Source organism: Trichoderma ghanense (assembly GCF_004382785.1).
Source record: "Trichoderma ghanense strain CCMA-1212 chromosome Unknown scaffold_30, whole genome shotgun sequence".
NCBI classification, from domain to species: Eukaryota; Fungi; Ascomycota; class Sordariomycetes; order Hypocreales; family Hypocreaceae; genus Trichoderma; species Trichoderma ghanense.
In genome coordinates this window covers 55,119-78,830 of record NW_027395693.1, presented here as the reverse complement: position 1 = coordinate 78,830, position 23,712 = coordinate 55,119, and the positions used below count along the sequence as shown (strand labels likewise).

Here is a 23,712-nt window from a genome sequence, read left to right as displayed (position 1 = left end):
GAAGGCTTTGTTGCTCCTCTCTAATAAGCAAGCATGCCTGTCCATTGAATCCTTTGCATTTCCAAGCCTGTGACAAACAAAACCCATCGTCACCAATCCCTACCCTCACCACAGTCTCAACTCACTTCACTGACAAGGCCATCGCTCCGCAGCCACGCCAAGTCCAGAACAAACAGCCATCGCCCTCAAAAAAACAGGGCAGGGATCGTGACGGCGAGATGCCATCTCGGCATTGTTCTCCTCTCGGTAGGTAAACCCCGGGCCGGGGGTCGGACATTACTATCCGCTTATGCAGCGACGAGGAGGCACACTTGGCAAGGCGCTGTCCAGGGATTCTCGCTCATGTCGTGGTACTTTTTGCTTTGGCGACGAGAGTAGCTAGATGGGCGCATTGTGCGATGTTACCCTGAGGATGCAATAGTTCTTCATGGGGGAGGCCGGAAATGGGGAGCTGTGATGGGGGATGGGCTGGGGTGTATAAGATGGGGCTTCGGCCGCGCTTCTGCCACGAGAGAGAAGACGAGGTTTGGTCAAGGCGCCGACACAGAGCCCTCAGTGTCAGTGGGATTGGTGGCCCTCGTCTCAGCATCCTCAGACCAATCCGTCACAATGTGGTCCCTCGCCGCGGCAGCAGAGCTCCTCCTGCTCGCGGGACCAGCCTCCGCCCTCCTCTTCCAAGACCTCCGGCCCCCCAAGCCAGACGTCGACCTCGACGGCTTCCGGATCGCAGCCACATCAGCCAGCACTCCCACGTACGGCACCTTCCAGCAGCTCATCGACCACGACCACCCGGAGCTGGGCACCTTTTCGCAGCGCTATGTCTGGAACGACGAGTTCTACGCCGGCCCCGGCTCGCCCATCATCCTCGTGGGGCCCAACGAGAGCGCGCTCGACGGCTACGAGGGCTACACCACCAACCTCACCCTCCCCGGCGTCATGGCCCAGGAGCTCGGCGCCGGCGCCCTCATCATCGAGCACCGCTACTGGGGCCAGAGCTCGCCCTTTGACAGCCTCACGACGGAAAACATGAGGTACCTCACCCTCGAGCAGTCCGTCCAGGACCTCGTCTACTTTGCCCAGAACGTCGCCCTGCCCTTTGACCAGAACCGCACCAGCACCCCCGACAAGGCCCCCTGGGTCCTCGTGGGGTGTTCCTACAGCGGCGCCCTCGCCGCCTGGGTCCAGGATCTTGCGCCGGGCACCTTCTGGGCGTACCAGTGCTCCAGCCCCGTCGTCGAGGCGATTGGGCCCCTGTGGAAGTACTTTGAGCAGGTGAAGCTCGCGATGCCGCAGAACTGCACGGCGGATTACGCACGCATCGTCCAGTATGTCGATGGGATTCTGCTGGGGCACGATCAAAAGGCCAAGGACGAGTTGAAGGCGTCGTTCAACCTGGGGGATGTGGAGCATGATGATGACTTTGCGGCGGCGTTGGTCAGTGGGCTTTATACGTGGCAGAGCGTGTTGTTTTCGGATGGGTACAGCGCGACGAACCGAATGTGCGATTATGTCGAGGTGAGTCTCCCTGAATACATTCCGTCAAGAGGACGCTGGACTGATACTCTCATAGAACCAATGGCCGGGCAGCACTGCTCCAGTTCCCGGGCCAAACGGAGTTGGTCTGACAAAGGCGCTGGCGGGATATGCCAAGTGGTTCACCACCCTCAGTCTGCCTAGATGTGAGTAGTACAACAACCCTAAGGGATCCGGATAGGACCTGACAATCAACAGCCTGCGCTTCGTACGGATACTGGACCAACCCCAACGACACGTCCTGCTACGACACGTACAACGCGTCAAGCCCCCTCTTCACCGACCTCACCCCCGGCAACACCGGCAACCGCCAATGGTGGTGGTTCCTCTGCAACGAGCCGTAAGTCCAACTCACATCCCCATCCTAGAGCGTCCCGTACTGACTCCCATCACAGCTTCAAGTGGTGGCAGGTCCGCGGCCTGGGCAACCTCGTCTCCCGCCTCGTCACGCAGCCCTACTTTGAGCGCCAGTGCGGCCTCATCTTCCCCCGCGAGGGCAGATACACGTACGGCATCGCAAAGGGCGCCACCACGGCCCGCGTCAACAAGGTCACCGGCGGCTGGTACAACGTCAACACGCACCGCCTGGCGTGGACGGCCGGCGAGTTCGACCCCTGGCGGCCCGCGACGGTCATGGCTGTCGATCGGCCGGGTGGACCGCTCCCCTCGACCAAGCAGCATCCTGTGTGGGTGGTTCCGGGGGCCGCGCACTGCGGAGATATGCTCGTGAGGAACAGAAATGCGAATGAGGGCGTGCGGCAGGTGTTCGATAGCGAGGTGGCGAATATGAAGCAGTGGGTGCAAGAGTTTCATGAGGAAAAGGGGAAGAAGGGGAACTAAGAAGGAGATAATGCTGATAGACAGGTATATAAACATGATGACTTGATCGATTGATGAAGCGAATAAACTCGGCCGCTTTGTATTCATACCTACGTGTGCCTTTAGCGAGCAGTGATTTCAGTATCAATGGTACCCGATACTCATGGGAGGCGGTCTCTATTCCTTTTCACCTTCATCCGAGGCAATACATTGCATGAAGAGAGCCGATACCAGTGCCAATGAGACCGCTACCGAGACGCCCTTCCGGCCTCCCTTCCTCTCCATAGACCGTGGGTAAGCATACCTCCATTCAGCCAATTCGTGTCAACTTTTCTTCAAAACCAGTCTTCTTCTGCAATATCCCCTTTCTCGCTGGGACTTCCTATACACCTCGGAAATATATTTTTTTAGATCAACTCCTCACCTCGCCTTCTGCTCGTCCGCGCGTCAAGCTTCTCAAGCGCCTCGTGGGAGCCATCGCGCTCCGGACGACCTTTTCAGCCTCGCCTTGCGTTCATCTGCGGCATCGCTCCGCGCACGAAGCTCCTTAAGTGGCTCGAATGGGTTAACAAGCTTTGAGTCATGAGAGAAGGCTACTGACGAGACGACGTCAGTGTGGCCCTGAAGCGTCAGTTGACAGTCCAATCTGGCTCCTTTTTTAACCAAAAGCAAGAGTATCCTGTAGTGGTTTCTCTCGGACGCCCAACGCAGTGGTGACCAGCCATTGCCGTCCGTCGAGTTAACGTCCACTTTGTCCGTGTCCAGGAGCAGCTGTACGACAGCTTCGTGGCCATTCGCACTCGCCCAACCAAGCGCCGTTCGACCATACTTGCTATCCTTGCGGTCAATCTCGACTTCACTACAGGCGAGTAGCTGGCGAACTATGTCGACGTCTCCTCTGCTGCACGCCGCAATCAACGGCGTTCCATACTTGCTCATCAGCACCGCCTCAACTAGTCTTCTTCTTTCTTCCTCGAGCTTTTTTATTCGATCGTCCACCGCCTCCCGCTCCCTCTTGGCGAGCTGTAAACGGTTTCCGTGATATTTTGATTTGGCGTGTAGCTCCACCTCTTTTTCTTTCTCATGTTTCCTGTCCCTCAGCAGTTGCGTGAACTGAGTAACAAAATTTGATCTCTCTAATTCTGCAGACACGTCAATGGTGACGTCTGGCGGCGTGTCCATTGGCTGAGGTATAATGGATATCAAACCCTCTTCAACAGGCTCCAATCTCATTTGCAGGTGGAGTGTCCCGTTGCTGGCACTCGTCTTTCCCGTTACCTTGGACGTAATGTGTCTACGCCCCTCCACCAACTCCAGCAATGGTGTGTCTCTGCTGCAGGTTACCATATGGAATTGCGGATCTGTATTTGACGCCGGCGTTATCTCCAGTATCATCACAAAATCTCGAGATCCGGCTTCAGCATGGCGGAATCGTAGCAAAATTCGATCCGCAGCGTCGTCGTTGGAACGTACCGCAGATATCAAATTCATTTGTTCGTCCCAGCACGAAGGAGGCTCCACGTCAACCAACGCCAGATTGACTCGGGCGAACAAATCAGCCTCATAAAGCCAATACTGCTGGTTTGTCGTAGCGGATGCATCCCTTTGGCAAGCTCTCTTGATGTGAACGAGCTCAGGTGGGGAGCCAGCCGCGGTTGTCGGCTGCAGCACTGAAGGGCATCCCATTGGCCGGATATACTCGTTGGAAGCCCCCGAATTGATCCTAGCAAGAGGAATACCGACTACTTGCTCTCTGTTTGATCCAGGTCCGCAGCTTAGCAACCCATATGTTTTGCCGCCGGCGGTGGTCAGTAGTGGCATGTGGACGCGGACGCTCCCACCGAAAACATCGAGCGAGTGCAGCGGGCTCGACGTGTGATTCCGGGCGACAATCTATGCGAAATTTACAAAAGAGGACGGGCCGACTGCTAATATTTCACCCCCGATGACTTGGCTGTTCTCGTTCATGGAAGGCTTGCTAATCTCGTCGCTCAAGCCCCAGGCTAGGATGGAATCGTCCCTCGTTGTCTTCATGATCTGTTCCTGAAGCCGGAAGAAAGCCTGTTCGCCACCTTCTCCGTATATCATTGGCATCGTCACATTGAAGATGCCGAGCAAGCAGTACGCAATGTCTTCGGCTCGCTTTGTTTGCCTTTGCGCGGCCCATGACATACGTTGTGCAACACTTGCACCATGTAAGCTGGTAATACCGAGTAGGAACTGCTGTGGCACGCGCGTGATGTTCTTGATAACAGCGCATATGGTGCCCTTGGTGCCTATGGACCGCCATTCCGAGTTGTAGAACCGTAGGTGCTTCGGGGCTAGAAGCTCCTGCAAAGTCCAGCCTCGCTGGAACCAGCGACTTGACCGGAATTTGGAGCCGAGCCTGGGAGGGTCATCGTCATCCGGGACGTCGGACAAATATGCGTAGCAGACAGACGCGCGGCTGTACCATCGATACATGGAGTTGATGGCCTCGCTGAGCTCTACCAAGTTGGTCTTATCAATACAACAGGTGTCGATCCAAGCATATCCCAGGCCATCTTTCTGGGCTTGTTGACAGCATCCCGTCAGCTTAATTGAACCAAGGTATTGTTTGTCGATTTCCCCATTTTCGACCCGACGGAAAGTGAGTTCCTTCGGAATCGTCCCCCCAGGTGTGCGACAAAATTGCATAAGGCGGAGCGTCCTCTTCCGAGAATTCCACAAGCTTGAATGTGCTAGTGTTGATCAGACGCATGGTGAATCCTTGGGCGTCAAGGTCTGATATCACGGTCGAGGGCTGCCAGAGTACATCCGGGCCCAGATTCACGAATGTTGGACGCGTACGAGACCGCGAGACGCGTCAACACCTTGCTGAGACTGTCTGGTGGATTGGGCTGCGTCTGTGTGAGGAGAAAACGCCACGCATTGGGCTGCTTGTAACGGCCAGGCCGCTTAGCCGTAATAGTCTCCGCTTTCTGAAGGCCAGGCGGCATATTTGATGGCACTTTTCTTTTCAGCATGCCGCGATTGTTGGTTGTTCGAGGCCAGGCAGAATCTGCACTCCTGCATGATGGTGGGCATCCAGGAGAGCTGTTGATTGGGCAAGAGGCGTCGATGTTTGAGGAGAGTGAGCATGCGGCCGAGAAGGTTCTGAAGGAACGCGCACCGCAGAATTGCCGTGCTTTGCATCGAGCTGTGTAAATTAAAAAGGAAGATGAAGAGGACGAAGTTGGGTGAAAGGAGGGAGGAGGGCAGATAGATGAAGGCACTTTGGGTCAATAATTCCACATTCTGACGTGGTTCACCGCCCGTCGTCACCGACAAGACGTCCTCCAATATCTTCGAAACAACCGGAACGATAGGTGTATCAAAAAGTGCAAATCTTCCCGTCAAGATGTCAATCTCTATGCGTGTCCTTGTGGTATTGGTATCTATCGATCGTTCCCCTCACGTCGAGAGAAAGCCAGAAATTGTCCCCAAATGTTAATACATGAAGCAGAAAGAAAAGAGTGAGAAAACGTGATGAGGAGAAAGATGGAAACGCTCATGGAAATTGCCAATAGACCGCAAGTGCCGCCAACAACACAGAGACAAGAATCCCAACAGGGATAAACAATGATGGACGGGCGTGCTTCTTGGAAAGGATCTCGTCTATCGACTTCTCCAAGCGCAAGGCCATGTTGTCGCGACCAAACAGAGATCGCACACGTTCCTCGCCATCAGCACCCATCCGGCAAAGGTCAGCGTCGGGCATGCTCAACACATCGCTCATGACGCTTGACCAGGCATTGACATCGTCAGGGTTCCGTAGCCAGCCGGTCTTTGAATCTCGTATTGTCTCAACGGGGCCACCGGTGTTGGCGGCGAGGACGGGCACGCGAGCCAGCATGGCCTCGAGGGGAACGATGCCAAAGTGCTCGTTGGAGGGCGTGTAGACTAGAAGACGCGCTGTGCGAAGGAGTGAGGCTTTGACGGAGTTGGGTATGGAGAGGAGAAAGAGGACGGAGGCATCGCGTGGAATCGAAGACAGAGAGGAGGCGTCGAATGAGGTGACGGTGTGGTGGGTGAGCGAGAGGGAAGAGGCTAGCTGCTCGAGTTCGGCGTGGTACTCGACATTTTCGGCAACCCGATGGTCATAGCCGCCTGTGATGTTTAGCGGCGTGAAAGTAGAGACAGTGGATATCACGAACCTGCTAGGACAAGACGGACTCCGTTGCGCTTCGCCTCGGGAATGTCCGCAAAGGCCTTGACAGCCAGCCCAATATCCTTCTTCCTCTCGAACCGATTGATGCTAAGGATAATTTTGTAGTCACCATCACCCAAAGCAATATCCTCACCAGGTGATTCGTCCTTTTTCAACGTGGTATCAACACACGGATACACCACCTTGGTGTCCACCTTGTCCTGCAGTCGCGGCCACGTCCTCGCAACAACGCCCTTTGTAAACTCCGAGTTCACAGCCACAGCCTGCGCAAACCCCATAGACCACTCCTCGATCCAATCGAAGGGTACCCGATAAAGTCGCTTAATCAAGGACTGACGGCCCTGCGCAAGCAAGAGGTCCGGAAAGTGGCAGTAGAAGAGAATGGGCGCATCGGGCGAGAGGAAGCGCAGCAGGGGCAGGCCCGCGGATAACTGATCGACGATGAACGCGCTTGGTTCTAGGCGCTGCAGTTCGCCGGAGAGTGTGATTTGGACGAGGAGATGGAAGTGGCGCAGGATGGCGCAGAGGATGGTGAGGCGGTTGAAGATGGACATGGGGACGAGGGACGCGCCGCGAACACGGACATCGAGGGTGCCTAGATGACGGTGGTGAGTATGCTGGCAGAATCCGCTTCATTCGGCCATCTCTAGGGCTCACCATCGCGGCACTCGTCGAAGCAATGGCTCGGGTCGCAGTGGTTGGTGAAGATGACAACGTGGTGCCCGCGCTCCTGCAGTCCAACCGCCGCATCGACAACCAGCCGCTCAGCGCCGCCGATGCCCAGATCCGGGTGGAAGAAGACGACTGTCCTCGGAGGCGAGCCGGAAGACGGCGGAACGTCCACCTGCGAGGACATTTTGGGGTGCTGGTGAAGCTGGAGATGCAGCTGCAGGGAAGCTCGACAGGTCGGAGCCTTGGAGCTTCAAGCTGTTTGTTTGGTACATGTAACAACATTGAATGGAGGGACATTGTGGGGTAGACCGCCCTAGTCCAAGGCTGGCTTAGTCTGCTGCGGGTTGACTCTTCGCCGGTACGTACCTTGTCAAGCTTCAACTTGAAAGTGCAACATGAACAAGAAGCGGAAGACAAAGGACATATCCAGATGTATTGGCGACATCATCAAAAGAATCAACACGACAAAAACAGCAATATTTGAGTTAGATGGCAATAGTAGCTGGAGGTATTATTCTTCCTTATAAGTTAGTGTTGGGTGTCTTCTTTCTACCTTTCATAGAGCAGACGTTGCCTTCTTCCAGTTCGCCTCCTCAAAAAGTTCCCTATACAGATCCCCTTAAATCCCCGAGTCCTAATATCAATCAAACCTCCTCAAACCTCACCCGCCATATTCTCCAACCTCGCCCTCCTCAACCTCCCCCCATCAAGCTTAACCTCCTCCACAGGAAACCACTCCCCCAACCTTCCCCCCGGCCGTCCCTCTCCCTCCTCCAAATCATCCTCCTCCCTTCCCATCATCATAATCCCCACCGCAACACCACTCAACCACGCCCACACCATCCCCTCGCCGTTAAACCCAGCAGCAATCCACTCCCCAAACCCATCCCCAACACCACCCACATTCTCCCTCACTCCATTCCCAACCCCAGGCTTCAACCCCCCCACAAAAGGGAGTATATCCCCCGTAAACCCCATGATCCCACTCCAAGCACCCTCCAGCTTCCCCTCAACCCCCCATCTCGGCTCGAATACCGTCGCCATGCTCCCCCTGAGATGCATCAGCGGAAACGCATCCAACCTCCCATCATCCCACACCCCAATCTGATCCAACCCCTCCTCCTTGCTCCGGAACAAGCCCCCTCCCAGCATCAGCTCCCCCGGCTGCCCGTCCTCCCCATCCGGCCTCTGCGTCACGTAATCGAATCCCAGCCCGTACATCACGGACCACGACCGTCCGCCATGACATACTGGTGAAAAGTCCCTTCCTGGCTTCTGCGCGGTCATGTGTCCGATTACGCCCGTGAGACAGCCTCGGAGGGCGGGAACGAGGTGGCCTGTGTAGGCGTTGGTGGCGTGGAGGACGTGCCGGGTATGGATCTTGCCGTGGGGAGTATGGACCGTGTAGGGATGGGTTGAAGAGGCGTTGGGGGCGATGGATGAGACGGGTGTGTGTGTGCTGATGGTGAGGCTGGGATGTTTCGTCTTGAGATCGTTCCATAAGCTCGTGACGAGACGGTATGGCCACAGAGCGCCTGCTTGGTATGATATCGCACCAACAACATGGCGATTAACTCCAAACTAATCCCATCAACAACCCCCCAGGATCAGCATCTCACTCAAACACCAAAAGCCACCACGCTCACAAGATCGTTCAAAACTCACCTTCTCCCTCGCCTCCTCCGCCCCCCAAACACCAACCTCAATCTCCGGCAACCACGCCTTCAACCCATCGACATCCCCCCTCGCCCTCTCAAAATCCACCCCATCAAGAAACAGATCCACCGTCTCAACCTCCCTCACCTCCCCCAACGGCATCCTCTCGCCCACTTCCTTCAGCGCAGGAAGATGCCTCATCTGAAAGCGCACCACCTTCCGTGCCTTTTCTTCGCCGAGCGTCTTGCGCAGACGGGCGAACTCCGTGTGGGGGGCGCATTTGATGTGTCCTCCGTTGCGCGCCGTCGCGCCGCTGCAGAGCTGCCTTGCTTCCAGGACCATGATTCTCGGGACTGTCTTGCCCCCTTTATCCCCATCATCGTGGTCACCATCTCCCTCAGCAGAAGCTGCCGATGAACATGACAGTTCAAGAATAGTCTTTACAGCAGAAACACCCGTGATCCCACTCCCCACAACCACAACATCCACCTCCTCCTCTCCACCGCCCCCTCTCACACGATCCTCTGCAGAAGAGGAAGACGGCGTTCCATCCCACACAACATCCCCAAGCTCCGGGAAAGGCGGATCCCGCATCCAAAACGACTCCGTCGGCTTCTCAACAGGCGTAAACGGCCCCGCGTGCACCCGCGACAGAAGGGCGCTGTATCGCGCGTTGAGGGCCGAGATTGTGCGGAGGAGGGCCGTGGCGGTTGTGTAGATGCCGCGGAGGTGGGATGTGACTGCGCCCATTATGGAAGTTTCTACGTGAAAGAATGTAATATGAAGATATTGGTTCAAAAAAGCGGTGATGATACGATGTTTCAGTTGGATGATGATGTTGTTCTGTCCTTTGAGCCTATGAGAGATGCATGTGTCTTCTTTATAGAGATGGAGTTTGATGCACCACGACATTAGTGGCGAGCTGCAGCTTATCAGCACCACCAAAGATGCGGAGAAAGATGATCTGTCTCCATGCATGTCGCTCAAAAGCTAGCAAGGATGAATCGCCAACTCAGATGCTCACTCGATCCAAGCCAACTCTTGATGATGAGTATTCACCACTACCTATACTAAGACCATCAGAAACAGAAAATTCAATTTTATCTACCACTCTAGTATCAGTCTTGTCCCGTCCCAGAACCACACAAACCATATAAAGACGTAAAGAACAATAAGCCGCAAAACCAGATCCGATACAAAAAGTCAATGCTCAACAGGAAAAAGAGAACCTGCGCCCCTGGTATCCGCCCAGTTGCCGTGCCATGCCATGCCATACCGTGCCGTGCCGTGCCGTGCCATCCATCCGCCTGTCCGCCAAAAAGACTTGAAGCATTTAGAAGAAAAATAAGCACATAGTAAGACGATCTGATTTCCACGCTTGGCAAGGTCCGTCCAAAGGCCAATGGCATGGTGATGCAGAGCCGGGGACTGCGCCGCCTTGGTCCGCGTGAAGAAACAGGTGAGTTTCTCCTTTGGTGAATCCTCCCTCTGGCCATGATGACCACAAGCGAGAATAAATTAGAAAAAGAAGAGAGTTGAGAAGGGTAAGATGGAAAAAAGCTGTCAGTAGGTTGCTCAGCATTACAAAAGGGCTCATGAGTCGTCGTCATTCGCTCAAGCGTAAGCAATGATGATAACATCATCATGCGTCCACTCAGCCAGGTATATGTCGTTGCAGACAAAGGAAATGATAAAACGGTATGTCGTTCAGAAGTACAAGAATAAATCAGAAATAGAAGAAAAGAAAAGGAAAGAAAGGAAAAGATAAAAGTCAAACAAAAAAGTGCAAATAATAAGCCGGATCCACAACCAGGCCATATGTATGGGAGACAGATTATACACTAATCATTCCCTCGTCTTCCTCGTCCTCCAGGGACATGGTGGCATCACCACCCTGGGACGAAGTCCAGCCGCGCGGGTCAAGCCCGAGTTCGGCTCGGGTGTCGCGCTGAATCTGCAGGAAATACTTCCTCAGACTGCGGAGCCCCTTGAGGAAGCCGGGATCTGGCTGGTTGGGATGCTGCGGAGGGCAAGGCTTGTCTTGCACGTTGTCCAGCGGCGTGAGACTGTTGGCAAAGTCGGCCACCTTGAAATCAATCTCGCGCTTGTTCCGCTTCTTCCTGACGGTCTCTTCGGTGTCTGTCGCAGCGTCCGTCATGGAGTCGTAGGCCGTCTCGTAGCCTCCGCCCTCATCCGACGCATCGCCATCATAAAACATGAGCAGGCTCGCGGCATAGAAGCGGTAGCCGCGCAGCTCGCTCACAATCTGCTCCAGCTGTGAAAGCTTTCGCAGGATGACGGGAATGTGGTGGAGAATGGAGTGCAGGTCGACGCCGTTGTAGAGGAACTTGGTAAGAGCCGCCTGGAACTCTCTGCCAGCCTGAACCTTTCGACCAAAGTACTTGTCCTGAAAGTCGTACGTCTGCGTCTTTGCGTTCCAAACCTGCAGTCCACAGATGCGGACCCCAAGTTCATACGACGTCGTCGTCCGGCACTTTTCCTGCTGAGACCTCTGCTTGCTAGGGGACGCTTCAACGCCATATTGGCGGGTTCCCATCTTGAGGTCCATCATGCAAGGCCGCTTCATGCCAGCAGTGAGGTCCTCCAGCAGTAAGAAGTACTCCACCCGGTCGCGCTGCGTCTTGGCCTCCTTGGGATTGTTCGGTCGAAGGACTGGCATCTGCGCGAACTCGACCGATGGATGTTGAAGGGCCTGTTGAACTGCCGTCGCTTTATCCGCGAAGCCAGACTCCGGCGGAGCGCCGGCTGCGCCGGCGGCAGCGGTAGCATTCGCACTGGTGGAAGTGGAAGCCGAGATCACCTTTTCAAGGGAGTCGTTGGCCGAGATAGCAGTAGTCTTTGGCGCGTCTCCTTCGCCGAGGTCGCCGTTAGTTTCTTGCTCGTCCTTGTAGCCCACGTCATCTGCCTCCTCGAAATACTTGAGATCTCCCCTAGAGTCTCGCACATCCTGCGGCTTGCGTCGAAGTCCGCTTCCAGAGTACCTGCGCTTCTTCTTTGCCAGCACGGGGTTGGCTGTCAACGTCTCCGGTTCGGGAGCACTAGTACCCGTCACGTCCTTGACCTCGACAGGGTCCTCTCGCTGCTCGGCTGGTTGATGATCGACTTGGGCCCCAGGATCGCTGGTCTGCTGTACAAGTGGCGTCAATGGCTTGAGAGGGCTGGATACGTGATGTGCGCTCTCCGCATTGGCCGCATGCTTCTCCGCTCCCTGAGCAAGGCTAGGGTCCGAGTTGCTCGTACGGAGCAGTCGCTGCAGGGTCGGCGAAGGCATAGGTCGCTGATATGGGCGCCGGTGTTTCTGGACCTCGATGGGCTGCTTCAGGAAGGCGTCGTTGAATACCTCGTTGCGCAATCGCTTGTTCACGGTCGTTGCTCCCCAGCTGTTGGGCCGTTCTTCCATAGTAGGCCGCACTGGCGGTTTAGTCAAGGCGGGCGCCGCGGACGAAGCCTTGTTGAGCGACGCGCTACGGCGATGCGACGAGTCGAGAGCGGGCGACGGCTGCAGAAGGTTGCGAGGGAGAATATGCCAGTTGTCGTCAAAGGTCACGGTGGGAATGGGGACGTTGGAGCTGGAGAGCGATTGGCTGATCACCCGCGAAGGGGTGGCCGTCGCCTGTCCAGCCTCGTTGCTGCCATTGGACTCCGGCTGGCGCTTGTCAGCCGTTTCGTCCTTTTTGACGGTGCTCTTTCTACGAGGCTTCCTCTGGAATGTGACGTTCAACACGCCAATGTACCTAGAGAAGGGCATGTTAGCGTTGACAACTATCGGCAGTGAGGGAGGGAGTGAGGGCGAGTTGCATTGTTCCAGGAATAGGGAGGGCAGTGCGAAAGACGAAGCAGAAGAGATTCAGGGTCGCAACAGTGAGATCTTCGGCCCCAATATTGGTGAATTGTCAAGACATACCGAGGGAGGAAAGGCAGCAAATCACGATGATATCTTTCAATTGTCTCGTAAAACTCATTCTCTCGGTTGGTGAGCTGCTTACAAACGGCCCGGCGAGAGAATCGCCACAGGGTGTTGTGGCCGCCGACCTGGTGCTTATACGGGATGAGCTCAATGGCCTGGAGCGGTCGGCGTGCCTGGTGCTGGTGCTCATGGACATGGTCTTCATGATGGGTCATGGCTCGTGGCTTGAGAGTAGGGGTGGCTTGATTCACTTCACTCTCGTCCACGGCAGGCTCGGTTGGGGTATGGACCTCTGCCGGGGCTTCTGCCCGGCGTGGAGCAAGACTCTCACGGGAGGCAACACGCGACACCTGATACGGACTCTCATCCTTACTCTGGATCTCGGGCTCAGGCTCGTCGGCCTTGACCAGCCACGGGTGACTCTTCGTCTGCGAGCGCGACCGCGGCCGCCGCAGCGACTCGTTGTCACTGCCCTCACTCACGCTTGCGCGGCCGTCGTCCAGCTCCTGGTGTGGATGGAACACGGCGGACGAGATCTTTTCTTCTCCAGACTCGTCCGCCTCGGCGTCGCCATCGCCTTCGGTGTCTGCGTCGGAGTCAGCATGGGCCTTGTCGTCGACATGGCCAGTGGCACGAGCTTCGGCGACGGTGGTTTGGGCCTCGGCACGGGCGCCGGCATCGTCGGTGCTGCTCTGGGTCGCTGCCGGCGCATCAGCATCGGCATCAGCCTCGGCACCCGCAGCCGTGCCCGTTTGTGCATCCCTGTCGCCGGCATGGCGCTGCGGACCGCCGACCTCGGAGTCATGTGACGGCCGCTGCTTCTCCACCTCGGCGTCTTGGTCCGTCGCCGGCCCCACCTCAGCCTGAAGCGGTGGCTCCAGCTTGGCCTCGCTATGATGATGGGCGGATGATGCCTGCTGCGCCGAGCCTCTTTCGCCACCTTGTTCCGCGTGCTGCTTCTGCTGCAGGGCGAAGCTCTTGTCCTCGAGCGGTGAGGCAACAATGGGCCGCTCGTCAGTCACCCCTATGGGATACGACTGCGTCCTAGTTAGTCTCGGCGGCAGTTTTGTGTCTGTGTCTGCAGCCTGCGCGGCCTTGCCGCTGGCTTTGTGAGACTGCTCCAGTGGCTGTTTCTCGGCTGGCGTCGGGGGCTCCTCATCAATGGTCGGCACATGCTTTTTGGTTTCCTTGCGCCGCGGCTTGTCGTCCGGAGGCAGACCCTCCTTGAAGAAGCGCAAGCTGTAGCTGGACTTGCGACTCCGTGCATTGTGTTCAACCCCAGCGATGGCCTCGGCAACCGACTGCTCGACCAGCCCATCCTCCTCGCTCCCGTCGCCAGAGCCAATTGACCATATCTTCTCCGTCTTCTCGGGCGTGGCAGTCGTTATGTGATGCTCGCGGCGTGAGTCTTGTGAGTCGGTTTCGTCTCCTGCGTCGGTAGAGCGGCCGGCGGACAGCACAACACTAGAGTAGCTGCCATTGGTCGGCGTCATCAAGTCCTCGGGGCTCGGCGAGTGGGAGAAGTGGTGGTCGTGATGCGGTGTTGCTGAAGGCTTGGGGTCATGGTCGAGTGATGTGGATGCCCTGCCTCGGGTTCGGTCTAGGAACTCGCGGTGCTCCAAGAGCATATCGGTGGCGTGAGACAAGATTTCGGATTTGAATGATGACGTAGGAGCGGCACGGTCTCGCACCGCAAGAGGAGAGGTAATGGGGATCGTGGGGGCTGTGATGATCGTCGTCGTCGTAGCCATTGTGGTGGATTGCTGTTCGCCTCGCGTCAGGGCATCGTTGAGGTCGACGTAGCCTGATGCATCGCGCGCCTCTGCACAAGGGGAGGCGGGTGAAGACCGAACAGGCCTCGTATCGACGGTTGACGGGGTAGCAGAGGCCGGGCCGGCAGCAGGCGCTGGCCTCGTCGACTTGTCAGGGGACGAGTTTGTGCGGAGGATGCCTCGAGCAGATGCCAAGGCCTGTGAAAGGAGCGAGGGGCCTTGCTGGCGCTGGCGGGTTGCGGCGGTAGGTGGAGTCTTTATGTGAGTGGTCGTGGTGGCAGGAGGAAGAGTAGAAGCAGCTGAGTGACGAGACGAGGGAGAGTCTGCTCCGCTACCATCCGGCTGGTGCTGGGTGCGGCCCCCGTCTGGGGCCAGGTTTGAGTTCAGGCCCTCCCTGGCAGCAGCGACGGCGGCCTCAGTGTCCGGGGCCGGGGGTGTGGCCTCTGTCCTGCTGCTAGCAGAGCTGGAGGAGTTGGCCCCCATGGTTATGCTATCGCCAGTTGCGGGCTCGGGGACGTCGCCAGCAGCAGCGTGGGCGTGGACGTGGGCGTCGTGCAGCGGCAGCGGCTGTCCGTCGGGCTGGCGCTGGACATGGGGATGGGCGTGGGCGTGGGCGTGGGCGATCAGCAGCGCAGCAGGTGCGGCATTTTCGGCGTGTGAAGGGTCGCTGGACATGGGGAGGGCATCTGGAGCGGCAGAGCGTCTGCGTGGGAGGGTTGATTCGCGGGCAGACGGTTGGCAGCAGGCCGTGAGCTGGAGGTTGCGGAGGGATTGAAAATGGAGGGAGGCGGTTTGCCAGGTTTTCAGGATGGATGAATGGGGGAACTCAGTTGCGCGCCGCCGGGTGGAGCCCCTGGGCTGTTAGCGCATGTACGTACATGCCCGCATACATGTACTGGACTTCGATGCGCGATGCCGCAGTCCAGTGAGTTTACAGGGAGGCAACGGCGCTACGGGACCTACAGCTACAGGCGCTCGAGCGTGCTGTACGGAGCTGAGGCTGTGGTATTATTGGAGAGGCTCAACTGCAGTGGCTGCTAATACAGGCACTCCTCCACTCCCTCCTGAGCCTCGCGCCGCCGAATCACCCCTGCCGCCCAGCAGCACGTTGGAGGTTGCATGACGGCGACTAGCCGCAGCTTCAATCTGGAGCAAACTCACTGCTGTTCAGGGGCGGGGCGCTGCCGTCAGTCACTTCCGGTGGGTTCATCTTCCAGTTGGGAGCAGTCAGAGGCGGCTGTTGAGGCACAAGGCACGGCTGCGGGGTCTTAGTGGCCCGAATGCGCTACAGGTGCATGCTAAGGCGTCCATTGGCCAGTGAGGGAGGAATTCGGCCATGGATTGGGTGGGATCAAATTGGCTGCGATCAATTGATGCATCTGGTACCCAGTCATTTAGTCCCGGACTCCCAGAGCGCATGGACATGCATCGTTGGGAATGATTGGCGTTGTATGTACTTGATATGAGGGGGCACGGGGCATGGAGAGCTGCTGATGACAAGGAGACTACCATGTCTGCTTGCTGATGTCCTCTACTGTCATACCTTACTCCATGAGAGCCGGCGGAGAGCCTACTAACAATACGGTTTGCTTACTCCCCGGCAAGCAAGAAAGGATTGACCATCAATAAGGTATCCATTGATCGCCCTCAAGGGGACAGAAACAGCCCTGATAACGCCAATGGCGGTGGATTGATGCAGGAAAGACACCAATGCATCCAATCGAGTCCGATTGTTGCCTTATCTCTGTCAATGATACATGTACCAGCTGTTACTGCCTAAGGCACTCACTCCGCTATCAAGCATCGCGCATCACCGCCCTGTGCAACACAGCGCGGAGACCAAAGACGCAGCCCACCTGCAAAAGATAAAGCACCGGTGAAGGCCAAGCGAGAGACATGCTGCTGGCCCTCGTCGCCGTGAAACGCACCCCGTGACACAAGCCGGCATCTGGCTCATGCAGCCGGTCTGCGCAACGACGGTCGACGTCCTTTGAGCTCGACCAGCCCCCAACAGACACGACGCAAACCATGACGCTCTCCCGTGCTCCCCGGCTTCGAGATGCTCGCCATCAGGCACTCCAGGCCAGATGAGCCCGCTAGCTTTCGCGGGATCCTGGGCCACTTCCGGCGGGACTGCAACGCCCTTGTCTTGCTTTTGCTGTGATACGAACCCCCCTCCCTGGCCTGCTGACGGAGTTCGAGCAAGCTCGCAGATAACGCACAACTTGCTTCGAGCTTATCAGGCACACGATGGCCAGGTACGGAGGATCATAGCTGCTAGTGCTACACCTCCAGATTCACTCTGACTGCCGCTAATGCCTGTGGATAGCAACCCAGCTTGGCTTGGGTTTGGAGCGAGTTGACTGCAGCACTAGGACAGACGTGGCTTGACGGCGCCGGTGCCCAATGGCATGGGACCTATTTCGATGATTCGTCGTTGACGGTTTTGCCTTTCTATCGCCGTTTCAGACCCGCCGTGTCATTGACATTCCACCGAGTCCGCTGCATTGCTTCACAAAGAACAGAACATGGTGGAATGCCGCTTCCACAAGGCTTCATCTGGCGCCCTCCCAATGGTCGTTCGGCATGATACAGCGCAATCATCAAAGCTTGCATGGGGGTCTGAAGTTTATTGCCAACTCCACCGCCTGTCGTCGTGTTCCAGAAGCTTGGACATCATTCCCGCCCACGTGGAACAGGCAAAGACGCCCATCAGTCCGACCTACGACCTGTTCACTCACCGACAACAAAGGGGGTTTGATTAGTGGGCTGCCCGGCACGGCCAGGCATTCCCCGGAGTCTAGTACCTAGCTTGGAGCAAACAACCTTGCAAGTTCAACGACTGTGGCACGCCGTCGGGAGTCAAGGATACTGGACATCGATTGCAAACTGACAGCCGATATGCAGCCCTACCTATCATGTTGTACAGCATCTGCGGTATGCTGTTGCAGAGCCTACCGGTACATTTGCTTTACCAGGCGAGCTCACCGGTGACGCCACATTACCAATTGCAATGCAGCGTGCACCTGCACTCATGCCTCATCACTGCCGGGCGACCAGACCAAGGTACTCGCTCACGGGAAAGCCTACGAATCAGCACGATGCAAATCCTGCTCAATCATTTGCGGACAATTGCGCCAGCAACGTTTCCTGGAGAAGCAGCCGGGACAGAGATGGCTCTATGAAATGCAAAACGGGGTGCCTGAATTCGTCCATAAGCTGCCGAGCTCACCGACGCCTTCTTCCTCTCCCACGTGTGCCTCGACAGTACCTGACTGGTGTATGCCTCTTCAGCATCGCACACCCTTACGTGTCCTCGGATCATCCACGTCACATATCCGAAGCTCAAAAAGTCAGACAATGCACAAGCTTTCTTCATGCCGTGGGCTTGATACCAAGTGCGTTCCACAGGACTTGCGGTGACCCCGATCTCCTGGATCTAAACAGATATTCCAAGCCCATTTAGGCTCATGACGCTTGGTATTCCTCGGACCCGGATCAGGCAGTCAGGAACAACTACCATTCAGGCGTCGAGCGTCCCGGACTACCGAGAGGCAGGCCATCTAGACGTTGGTTTCTGGCTCAGACTAGAGATTCGGGGGCACGTGGGTGGACTACGCAGCCAAATCGTTTGACGGAGTCTACCACGTGAGGTGTTGGACAGAATTGCGTTGTCACCTACTTGTGTGCGTTTGCATATGAAGTACAATGAGACGGATTTGGGTTCACGAGCAACCCAAGCGGAGTCTCTTTGGGTTTATTTTCACATAAACAACGACACCACACAGGATCCTCTGATGCCACTGGACGTCAGTTAGGATTAGGCTGGCCGAGACATACGCATGCCCGAGGCCTGGAAAAGGGGGACAGGTCAAAATGAGCCGGTTGGGGGATCTGCGTCTGCCAATGGGACACGGGGCGTCCTCCTTCATCTCGTAACAGATTGCGCCCTCCTGAGGTCGGATGCCGTTCCACTCGTCGGGTTCGTACCTCTTGCGACGTCACCTAGTGTTTGTTCGCCTTAGAGTTTCACTCGGATATTTGCCTGCAGCTTATCCGGCGGATGTGTGCGAAGCACGAGGTTGCAATCAAGGGCCGGCTTTACCCATGTGTCTCGATTCACAAGTGATGGAGCTTTTGTAGACGGGAGCCGGGCTCTATCTGAGTGGTTTACATGAATGTGCCAATCTCGACAGATTCTCCCGTCGATTAGGTGACATTCTCCCACCACAGTTCTGTCTACATTATCCGACGAGGGACTACTACCTTGCTCCTTAGAGAAAAGGAAGAGAGACACTTCAGGTAGGTAACAGGGCCAACTATAGCCTAATCAAGTGCCACTCTTGGGCGCAAACGAAGAGCAAGCGGCAGTGAGACAAGAGAGAGAAGAGGAAGCAGATGAAAAGGGCCCCCCAGATGGCTGCCGGGTGAAGCGTTGTCTGAGCCAGCACAGCAAGCCACGTTCTTTGTCCCACCACACCCATTGGACCGAAAAGCCGTCCAAGCCGGAGCAAGGGGGAACCACTGCAGCACACTGCAGGAAAAAAAAAAAAAAAAAAAGTATGTACGAGCCTAGTCACGATTTTTGTTGTGCTCTTGGTCATATGCAGGGCAACAGGCTTTTTCGCGGCCTTTTCTACTTTGATGCTGTGCTATTTAATTGATGAGTTGTTGCGGCGGGTTTGTCTTTAAGCTTTGTTAGGTTAATGTACGGAGTATGCTTATTTGACTTACCCTGTAAATTGCGAGGGAGCGGCTTGAAACCTAACAGGCGATGTGGCCTTTTCTTGAACCAGATGAGAAGAACGTGAAGAAAAGGGAAAAGAGTGACAGAGACTGCCTGAAAACAATGAGCATGTAAACTGTGGTGCTGGTCGTCGCTCTGTTGCCCATAGCCCGTGACGACTTTCTACAAGAGGCGCATTTCCCAACATCAATGCTACCCCTAACAAGCACAACCACATACCTTACTATCATGAGAGTCAATTGACCTGTAACAAACACAACAACGCAGTACCAGACAATACAAACCTAAGCGTTTCCATTCCTCCCCAAGACCATACAACTCTCACGTTCACACAACTTCACAGCAGGCGCCCATCCGCACCAAAACATCACACTGCTTAAAGGCCACTATCAGCGTAAAAGGGACTCAAATCACAACAATTCGGTGTGATATCTGCGTCGTAAACTTCATGGCTCTACCTAGGTGCTATATGCACCTGACACACACGTAACTCGCATGGTTCATACGTTCTGCTCATAGGCGAAGCCATTTCCACCCCCAAGGAACATGATTGCATCACGAGCCTCCTTGTCTCTGCTCACAATTTCTCAGACAATGTACACTAGAGACAAAAAGGGATGAACAGGGTCTCCATCCCCAACCGCCCCAACCTAGCTGAGGAAATTTCAAATGCCGCCCGCGCTCTCAAGACACATATACAGGTAGAGAGCTGAAGAAAAGGGACAAGATACGAAAGTGTATCTTTGTATGGGTATGATTTCGATACGATGTACATGTGGAAACATAACCTTTTCCTCAAAGAATGACCAGATATCCGAACCTCGAAAAAAAGAAGAAGTGAAAGCTAGACGGCAAGGACGTCGTCAACGCGGATGCCGGCACGCTATGCTGAATGACAATTGGATGGTATCATGACTCCTGTGATGTCGTGTTGTTGGAAGAACAGAGACAGATCCTTCAATATGTGGACGTCATCTTCAGAAGAAAAACTGCGATGTAATGTCCATATCCACGTCCATGCCCATGTCAACCTCCGAGTGGGCTTCCTCCTGCTTCTTCTCGCCAGCAGCCCGAGCCTTGTCCGCTTTCCGCGCCTCCTTCAGCTCAGCGTCGACATCCCAGATCTGCAAAAAGTCGTCCATCTCGTGGAAGATATCCTCCACAATGTCTGTGGGTTCCTCGCCGCCGTCCCATCCGCCAGTCAGTTTCGCGGCTTCCTTGTCCGCCACTTGCAGGTTGACTTGGGGGCTGTTTGTGACTTCGGTCCAACGGGCGACTTCTGCTGCAGCAACGGGGGACTCCGTGCCGGAGCTGCAGAATCCATCTCCCGATGCGGTTGGCGCGCTCTGCAGTTGTGTGCCCTTGGAACGGTCAGCTACGGCAGCAAAGTGGTGACTGAACTTCATGTCTCTCTCTTCGAGCGAATCAGAAGCGAGGCCGGTGGACGGCGGTGGAGGTGGTGAAACTGCGCGGTCCCTGCCTCGTGACGGCGATGATGACGTGTTCGTCTCGGACGACATCTCCTCGCCGGTGCTGGCCGTCTCTTCATGCGGCAAGGGAGCCCAGGAGACCCGTTTCTTGGAAGCTGTGCTTCTCGACGCCCCTTTTCTGCCAGAGAGGAGGATGCCTCGTGATGTAGGACCGATACCGTTCGGAACTCCACCCCAAGAATAGCGGACCTGACGGCGATGGCTGGGAGAAGGCGACATGAATGACGAAAAGGACGTAAAGGCAAACTGCGGCTCCGGTGTGGACGGTCTCTTCGACGCCTCATGGGAGGGTGGAGGCATATCTTCAAAAGGCGGCTGGTGTGTCTCGACGCTTTGCGGTGGTAGGACGAGGCTTTCGCCGGAGTCGGTGGGGCCGAGCGTTTGATTTTGCTGCTCCTGCGTAGGGGCAAGGCCATCTGTCACGGGACCGTTTGTGTCAGACACATCTGGCTTTTCTGACGAGTCGCCGGATGCTCGCATTTCGGGCGTGCCTGGGCCCGCGTCTGCCATGGGGATGGAAGGCTGAGACTGAGTGGGAAGTTCCACTTGGATCGAGGTTCGCTCTGTCGATTCCGGTGCGTTGGAGGGCCCATCACTCTGGACCGTATCGTCCACCTCTGTAGGCCGGGTGACTTCAGTTGGCGCAGGGCTGGAGGAGGAGGGAGTTGATGAAGCTGCAGCATCGAGAGCGACATGACCTTCCTGGACTTTGTCGACCTTTGATGGATCAGCTTCAGGAGTGGAGGTGGCAAGTACTTCGCCCCGACTAGGCTGTGATCTTGAGACGTTGACACTTCTCGTCAGCGGTGACATGCTCTCATTTGCCTCCTTGGTTTCAACATTCTCCTTTGACTGCTGGCGATCTTGCGTGTGCAAGTGGGGTCTGTTTGCGGTTGATGTTGATGATTTGAGTGGCGACGACATATAAGACCGCACAGCCTTTTTGAGCGCAGGTCGCGAGTTGATTCTACCATTTCGAGGGCTCAGAGACTGGAGAGCCGACGATTTCGGCAACCTGCGGGTTTTTGTAGGTCTAGAATCTTTGGGAGACTTGGCGGCTTCGACCTGGCTCGGAGCGGGTTGTTGTGAGCTTGATAGAGGTGCAATACAAGAGCCGGGCGACGGGCGTTCGACCCCTTCAGCTTCATCGTATATTATGGGATGCGTCGCTTGTCGAGGTGGTGCGGCGCGCATTGGCTTGATCTGACCATTGAGCTTTTCGTAGCTGGTTTTCAGACCGTGCAAAGAATCATCCTGGGCGTTGCGGGATGTTGCTGCTTCGTCCGAAGTTGATGCACGCTCTTCACAATCAGGGCGAGTTGCGGTAGCTGCACGCAAAACTGGATCTGGAGAGCTGCTGATATGATTCACGTCGTGGACATCAAGGGGCTTGAGTAACGGGAGCTCCTGCTCCTGAGACGGATCCTCTGGCGCTATCGCGTTGTCGTTAGCACCGTTGCTATTGTCACCATCGGCATCGGGCATATCCAGGTCTAGGATGCGCAAACGTCGTGTTGGAGTTCCAGATGGGGATTGTCCCTTCATAGATGGCAAGCAGCCGGGTGATGAGGCTGGAGGAACCGCCCGCTTGGTGGGGGTCTGAGACGAAGACATGGAGACAGGAGACAGCGCTCCAAACAAGCGCGAGCGAGGAGGTGGAGATGAAAAGGAGGAGGTCGGATTCAGTCTTCGTCGCACTGCCTCGCTGGGCGATACCTTCCAGGGCGACAGACCCAGATTTGCTGAGGGCGAAGCGACTTCTTGACTGGTAAGGAAAGCTTCGCTCTCGTCGTCATCAAAAACAATATCCTCGTCGCTCGATAGGTCTTGCCTTGGAAGCTTCGATGTGAGTTCCCGAATGTGGGCATATATGGACGAGTTGTGCACATCAACCTTGGTGTTTGTGCGTTGTCCATCGGCATCTGACCTTGTGGCACGACGTCCTGGGGTGGTGGGAGTGCCGATGTCAAGCTCTGTTGGCTCGGTCTTCCGACGCTTTTTCGAGGCGCTGTCTACGCCAATTGACGACTTTGATCTCTTCTTCCTCAGCTTCCGTGACGGCGAACTCGCAATCCAGGGGTCAGCGTCATCTTTAGTCGACGCAAGAGATGCCATGCCATCCCCCCAGACATTCTCATCAGCGACCTTGCCTCGGAGCCGTGAAGGTGTTGCGGTGAAGGGAGCCTGCTTAAGGCTTTCCGGACTGGGAAGGGCACACTCGGCGTTTTTGAGAACCTCTATGGCTTGCGTCTCGGCAGAGTGAGAGGCAGACGTTGCAGGCCGCGTCGGACTAGTGAAATGAGAGCCCAGGTTTGCAGACTCCAGTCGAGGCTGCGAATGAGCGGTGCGATTCTTTGACCGCCACGGATTGACCCAGCCAGATGCTTCGTCGAAGGGGCCCTTCAAGCTTGCGGACAGCAGAAATGGAACGCTGCCAGCGAGAAACTTCTGCCCGGCAGCCTCGTACCTCTTCCTTCGCTCTGCTGCATTCTCGTAGTCTTCGTCCTCGGAGCCCTCAAAGTAGACGCCGTCCGGCGGAAGGACAGCCTCGCAGTAGATTGAGCCTCCTCGCACCGTCGCGGCCATGGTGGTGGTGCTAATGCATCAATGGGTTATCGAAGGGATGCGTGCGGCATCAGACTCACAACTCCGCGGGCACCGGGCCAAGGGATATTGCGAAGCTCCTCATCTGCGCCTCACTTCAGGTCGAGGTTCGAGAGTGGCTGATGCAAGGGCAGTTGAGGGCAGTTTGGTGGGATTGAAGTTGCTGAAGCTTCAATCAAGGTGAGTTGAGGTAAGGTCAGGCAAGCTCTACCCTGGCCCGCTTTCTCGCGATTCGCCCATGACGGAGGACGCGTCCCGCGCCGTCACGTGAGCCCGCGTAAAGGGCGGATCCCTCCCTGATC

At 56.2% G+C, this 23,712-nt stretch overlaps 6 protein-coding genes across 6 annotated transcripts; 1 reads left to right on the top strand and 5 right to left on the bottom strand.

Annotated features, from left to right (window-relative positions):
* Nucleotides 1–33: 33 nt before the first annotated feature.
* CCMA1212_010731 (putative extracellular serine carboxypeptidase) lies at nucleotides 34–2,373 on the top strand (the record flags this gene model as incomplete). Its single annotated transcript, XM_073707764.1, has 5 exons — nucleotides 34–39; nucleotides 379–1,515; nucleotides 1,571–1,679; nucleotides 1,732–1,873; nucleotides 1,929–2,373. 5 exons carry the CDS (start codon nucleotides 34–36, stop codon nucleotides 2,371–2,373), a joined length of 1,839 nt encoding a protein of 612 aa, XP_073553730.1.
* Nucleotides 2,374–2,808: 435 nt separating this feature from the next.
* CCMA1212_010730 (uncharacterized protein) lies at nucleotides 2,809–5,330 on the bottom strand (the record flags this gene model as incomplete). Its single annotated transcript, XM_073707763.1, has 3 exons — nucleotides 2,809–4,245; nucleotides 4,303–5,062; nucleotides 5,182–5,330. The coding sequence occupies 3 exons, from the start codon at nucleotides 5,328–5,330 to the stop codon at nucleotides 2,809–2,811; spliced, it is 2,346 nt and encodes a 781-aa protein (XP_073553731.1).
* Nucleotides 5,331–5,881: 551 nt separating this feature from the next.
* CCMA1212_010729 (uncharacterized protein) lies at nucleotides 5,882–7,397 on the bottom strand (the record flags this gene model as incomplete). Its single annotated transcript, XM_073707762.1, has 3 exons — nucleotides 5,882–6,480; nucleotides 6,528–7,136; nucleotides 7,199–7,397. The coding sequence occupies 3 exons, from the start codon at nucleotides 7,395–7,397 to the stop codon at nucleotides 5,882–5,884; spliced, it is 1,407 nt and encodes a 468-aa protein (XP_073553751.1).
* Nucleotides 7,398–7,867: 470 nt separating this feature from the next.
* Nucleotides 7,868–9,619, bottom strand: CCMA1212_010728 (uncharacterized protein; the record flags this gene model as incomplete). The annotated part of the gene is made up of 2 exons (XM_073707761.1): nucleotides 7,868–8,794; nucleotides 8,879–9,619. 2 exons carry the CDS (start codon nucleotides 9,617–9,619, stop codon nucleotides 7,868–7,870), a joined length of 1,668 nt encoding a protein of 555 aa, XP_073553750.1.
* A 1,084-nt stretch (nucleotides 9,620–10,703) lies between these two features.
* Nucleotides 10,704–15,244, bottom strand: CCMA1212_010727 (uncharacterized protein; the record flags this gene model as incomplete). Its single annotated transcript, XM_073707760.1, has 2 exons — nucleotides 10,704–12,624; nucleotides 12,795–15,244. 2 exons carry the CDS (start codon nucleotides 15,242–15,244, stop codon nucleotides 10,704–10,706), a joined length of 4,371 nt encoding a protein of 1,456 aa, XP_073553758.1.
* A 5,049-nt stretch (nucleotides 15,245–20,293) lies between these two features.
* CCMA1212_010726 (uncharacterized protein) lies at nucleotides 20,294–23,392 on the bottom strand (the record flags this gene model as incomplete). The annotated part of the gene is made up of 1 exon (XM_073707759.1): nucleotides 20,294–23,392. The coding sequence occupies one exon, from the start codon at nucleotides 23,390–23,392 to the stop codon at nucleotides 20,294–20,296; it is 3,099 nt and encodes a 1,032-aa protein (XP_073553757.1).
* Between the last annotated feature and the right edge of the window lie 320 nt (nucleotides 23,393–23,712).